At 42.1% G+C, this 5,231-nt stretch overlaps 1 protein-coding gene across 1 annotated transcript in view; it reads right to left on the bottom strand.

The window, feature by feature from the left end:
* Nucleotides 1-5,226, bottom strand: part of BLMH (bleomycin hydrolase) — a gene marked incomplete at its 5' end in the record, with an annotated part of 16,970 nt that extends 11,744 nt beyond the window's left edge. The window contains 5 exons of the mRNA XM_009075028.1: nt 1,055-1,147; nt 2,503-2,591; nt 3,803-3,944; nt 4,558-4,667; nt 5,037-5,226. Of these exons, the coding sequence (XP_009073276.1) occupies nt 1,055-1,147; nt 2,503-2,591; nt 3,803-3,944; nt 4,558-4,667; nt 5,037-5,226 (624 nt within the window). The remainder of the gene's footprint in view (nt 1-1,054; nt 1,148-2,502; nt 2,592-3,802; nt 3,945-4,557; nt 4,668-5,036) is intronic.
* Between the last annotated feature and the right edge of the window lie 5 nt (nt 5,227-5,231).

Here is a 5,231-nt window from a genome sequence, read left to right as displayed (position 1 = left end):
CTTAAGGCAATGAATTTCCTAACAGTCTTGATGAAACCCAAGGCACATGGATCAGGTTTGCTTTTTTTAATCTAACCTTAAAATTAAATAAAAAAGAAGCTCCAGGTTTTCATATAAAGTGAGAAAATTAAGTTCCAAAACCCAAACCAACACATTAACCAACACTGAGATATTAGTGGAAGCTAAAAAAAAAGCTTTTTTACAGAAATAGCCCAAGACAGGTTCTGCCTAATACTGATGTTCACTGGATTGCAGAAAAACTAACACATAATAAAAACATTTGATTTCTTGAGTCAGGTAAAGGCAGGCATGAAACTACTGAGTCACTTTGCATCATATGCTTGAGAAATAAATGAAACATGGATTTGCAAGTGCAGGTACTTGGTCAAACTAAACCAGCCTGAACTGTTCCTTTTGACTGTACAAGAATCAAACCTAAGGAGTACTGAAAAGTACTGTGGGTCACTCCATGTTCAGCGTGAGCAGCTGGAGAGACAGACACTACAGACACCACACACTTGCTGAGTGATTTAGCCAGAAACAGATGCTGTGATTTGTTCCTCTGCTGCCCCCCAGGATCAGACCAGAGCTGGACTCAGCCTTGTGGCTCAGCTCATCTTTTCCATGCTGCAGAGACCTCCTTTTTGTGGTCCTTTTCTGCTCTCTTGTGGGGAATCTCTGCACAACACTTGCACTGTAAGATTTGCATTCAGAGCCATCAGAAGGCAATTTTCAACCTCTTTGCCACTACTTATAAAAGCCTGACAAGCCACGACATTGATCTCTCAAGATACAAAATGCTGCTTTCCTACAGCAAGAGGCAGATGTCTATAAAAATGCTCTAAAACCTAGAATCAAGATATTTGTCTGGAAGTATTAGAAAAGCTCAGAACAATCCACCGCAGAACAAATTCACTTGAGTAGCTCCAAGCACACTCCTAGTCAGGCAAAAGGCACTTGTTTTGGCTGATTCAATAGTTACAGGACAAGAGGAGGAAATTATCCATTCCAGCCTTGTGTTTTAGAAAGATTCATGTCCCACAGGTTTATTTACCTCTTCTATCATGATGTCCATTGCAGCACAAAGTTCTCCTTTACTTGTTCCACTCTCCACCATGTTCCTTAGCCTCAGACAGTATTCTCTCATCTGTTTAAAGAGAAAGTCATTTTACTATAAGGATATGAAAGGTGTCACCTGATCAGTTTCAGGACTTCCCATCTGGTTGTTTCAAGCACATATTTTACTCTTTATAACATGTTTTCAAAAAGAAGACATCTCTTTCAGAAGGCTTTGTCAGAGATGAAATCTTTAAAAAATACCAAGTTAACTCAATGCTTTAGAAATAAAATATCACCAAAATCTATTAAAAAATTAACCAACAGTCACAACTCCATTCCTAATTCCCAACCACTGATGCGATGTTTGCAGCCATTAAAGCTCTTCAGGCTTCATTTCTCTCAGCCCCATAACAGATGCCACAACATCCACACACATCAGCACCTCTGTGACTCACACAGCTCAGTGTCTTCACACTGCAGCGTTCATTTTGCAATCCTAATGCATAATTGATCTCCTGCTTGATAAAAAGAAAGGAGCATTTCCCCACTGCATGCAGAGCTGCAGGAAGAGCAGCACACACTTCCCATTACTGTCACCATCCATAAGGCTGGGAACAGTGAGCACAGCTCCCTCCAGACCTGCTGCTTTGCCATGCTCAAGGCTAGAATAACATTAACCACATTTAATATGTCTAAGCTCATTTCAGCATAGATTTTGCATTTTTAATGTGGATTCCAGCAGGCAGTTTTCCCTCGACATGGAGCGTATGAACTGGAAAAAATAATCAGAGCCCACTGTGAAGAAAAAAATAAAATGCTTGCATTGTCTTTTGAATCCAATCACCCACACCAGCATCTTCACAGGTTAATTCACTGCTGTAGCTCAGGGAGTAAGTTAACACCTTCCCTCAGACACAGCTGTGCACTTTATGCTCAAAAGCTGATTTTTAAGCTGAAGTGTTTTGGAAATATGGTTTTTTCTCATCTTTTCCATCAAATTTGGCAGTCATCTCTAGAAACCTTGGCATGCTGGTAGCTGAAACACTGAGGGGGTGGAAAAAAGTCACCTAGACACCAAGTGCTAGTTTGGCAGAAACAGATTTAAGCAGCCACATGTCAAGAATCACATTTTTCAAAAAGCTGAGGATTAGGATTAAGTGCTAAAACCACATAGGTACTTCCAAGCTCCTGGAGCTTGGCAATGGACATCTTCCATGAACTCACCTTCCTGCTCCATGTTTCAAGATTTACATCATACTTTGCTGAGACTTGAGGCTTCTTGCAAATCAAAGCAAATTAAGTGACTGAGATGCACTTAACAATTGGGTCAATTAAGATAAGGTGGGACACTTTGGTCAATAAAGATAACACTCAGCTAGGAACACCTGGAGCAGGTTCATTCCCAACCCCTACCCTTAATTATATCACCTAAATCCATTTTACCTTATGATTCAAGATCTCATTCATCCTTCTAGTAGCCTCTGTGGTATGAGACTCTGGGAAGTATTTCTTGGGGACAACACCGTATTTTTCTAAAAGAAAGTAATGACACTATGGGTTCACAATTCTTTTCCACACAGCAGATGTTAATACTACTTCTTATACCCAGGTAAAAGCTAAATAGTTTGGGTTTGTGCAGAGATTGTAAGGGGAAGTCTTATTTAAAGGCTACAAGTACTCCAAGTTTACATTTTAGTTTGTGACTGAATCTTGACCTCTGGTCTGAACTCCACATGAGTCCCAAAAAGTGAAGTCCCTGAACTGCTCATTTAATTCAACACTTAAAAGTCCTAAAATAATTAGTGCTTTAAGAAGTTCTTTTCACCACGAAAAAGAAAAGATTACTTGACAAATAAGCTCCTGAAATACCTTCTAAATAACTCCTACAGAACAAGGCCTCCCATGAATCATGCCATGCAGTTTATCTAAGGATAACTGATTAACTTCCCAGGCTCCTTTCCTCCTCAGCCTTCAGAAAGCACCAGCTCAATTGCTTCCTGCATTACAGTCCCAAAGATCACACCACACAAGGCTCTGGATGTAACTGCAGCAGCCAAAATGTTCTCTGTCCTGCTTAGGTATTTATAACATCAGATGAGGAGAAAAGGAACCTTCAGGCTTCAAAGAAACAAATTCCTTTTGTGATTCTAAACTTGTATCATTGCCTTGTGGATTTACAAAGGTGTCACATTGTTTCACAAAACAAATGAAAGCAAATGCTGCTGTAATTATCTCTATCAGCACAGGATCCCATTTGTGCTGGAGCTTTGCACGACCAGCACTGCTACATTCCACACCAATTCCCTCTAACTGATAGTGTAACAACTTCAAGCTGCAACTCCAAGTAGTTTTGTCCCTGCCTTGTAAACACACCCAAGCCTAGCAACATGTTTTCCTAACCATGTGCCCTAAACATCGAGTGCATGGATATAAATAAGGTTGAGTTAACACTTGGAGTAAAACAGGATTGGAATTTTTCAGTAAATGGAAAGTCTGGGGTATCTATTTCTGTTGATCTTCTCTCATCAGCAGCAATATGCAAAAGTGAAGCCAGGCAAGATTTAAACCTAGTATTTATAATCTGCCATGAAAAAGGCCTTTGATTTCAAAAGGTAGTGGTTACTGGCATCATGTTCCTTAGCATATTTCCAGGTCTCAAACTCAATTTTCTCTACTATTCCATTCCCCATCTCCAAACCAGTGTGCAATTCCAGAAAGGGCTCCTAGCAACCAATTCTCTTACCAATAATGTTAACCAACATATCCCACTGTCCACCATCATTGGTGGGGTTGGAGAGCAGGAATTGTACCAGTCTTCCTTCCACAGGCTCCTTCTTCTGAGCTGTTTCCACAAAAGCATTTAAAAAGTAGTAACAACGCTCAACCTGAAACAAAGAAGGAAAAAAAAAACCCTGTGACATATGAAGCAGTAATTGATTGCTGAATATTCAGTTCTTTGGAGGTACAAAATAGATGAAGTTACTTCCTGCTCATCCACTCAAGTGGATCCCTCTAGCTGTCCTACCAACTTTTTTGTTACAGCTCAAACATTTAGGAGGGAGTTAGCACAAAACTAGAGGGTAAGGAAACAGGAAATGTGAAGCAGAAGTTATGCAATGTGGCCTGGCCCAAACCAGCACTAGATTTGCTTGATTTCCCTTAGGGGGAAGAACACAGAGCTCACCCATGAGGTCACAAGCAGTGAAACCTCAGAGTCAGGTTTCTCCTGAGCCTCCTGCAAGTTACCTCTGAAATATACAGAACACTTGAAAAAAACATGACTTTTACTATTCCAAAACATCAGCAACTTTCTTCTCAAGCTGAAGGTCCCACTTGGCCTGACCTGCATTTAAAGCATATACCTGAAGTACTTTTGAGGTTTCTTTTCCTGTATGTTTTCCAGTTGGAGTGTTAAAACACTCCAGCCTGAAGGAAGTTCTGTCCCAACACTAACAGCTGATTGCATAAGCCATCCCAGCACAACCTGCATGACTGTACCTTATCCCAGAAAAAGAGATAGGACTGGCTGAACTCAAACTCTTCGATGTTGTACTTCTTCATGAAAGGAAGACGCATTGCATTGAGGCAGGAAAAGATCCAGCACCTCCCTGAGAGATCAAAGGAACGGGAATTAAACTGGAACATCTGCACTCAGGAGCTGAGCAACAATTTTCACCATGAGATTCATGACACAGTTCTGCCTGGAGCCTTTGGCCAGGGCTGTGCAACACCAAAAGGCTCTGGAGAAGTTCTTGAGGTCATTACAGCAAGTACAAGTCTCAGTTCTGCTAGGCAGAAGGGAAAGGAAGCAAACACTCCAAGTCCCAAGTCTGTTATTAACACAGGATGATGCTACAGGGATTCAACTTTGCTCTGAAGCAAGGACAAAGTGCTCTGAAGCAGTCACCACTCCTGGGAGCACAGTGAGTGTCACCAGTGTGTCCCCAAGGGCCACCCCCAGCCTGACCTTCCCTTACCAGAGTTCTTCTGGTTGGTGACAGGTTTGCCCTCGGCGGGCACAGCGTGCTGGAACACCTGCACGGTGTCCTGCACCACCTGCCGCTGCAGACACACCTCCAGCGGGTCGTTGCATGTCGCCACGTTCTGGGCCAGCAGGAACTGCGGCTCAGCTCGCAGCCGCCGGGTGAAGGCCACAGCCTTCTCCGTGCTCA

Source organism: Acanthisitta chloris, unplaced genomic scaffold, assembly GCF_000695815.1.
Source record: "Acanthisitta chloris isolate BGI_N310 unplaced genomic scaffold, ASM69581v1 scaffold28775, whole genome shotgun sequence".
NCBI lineage: Eukaryota > Metazoa > Chordata > Aves > Passeriformes > Acanthisittidae > Acanthisitta > Acanthisitta chloris.
The sequence above is the reverse complement of the archived record's forward strand: the minus strand, read 5'-3'. Positions and strand labels throughout refer to the sequence as shown.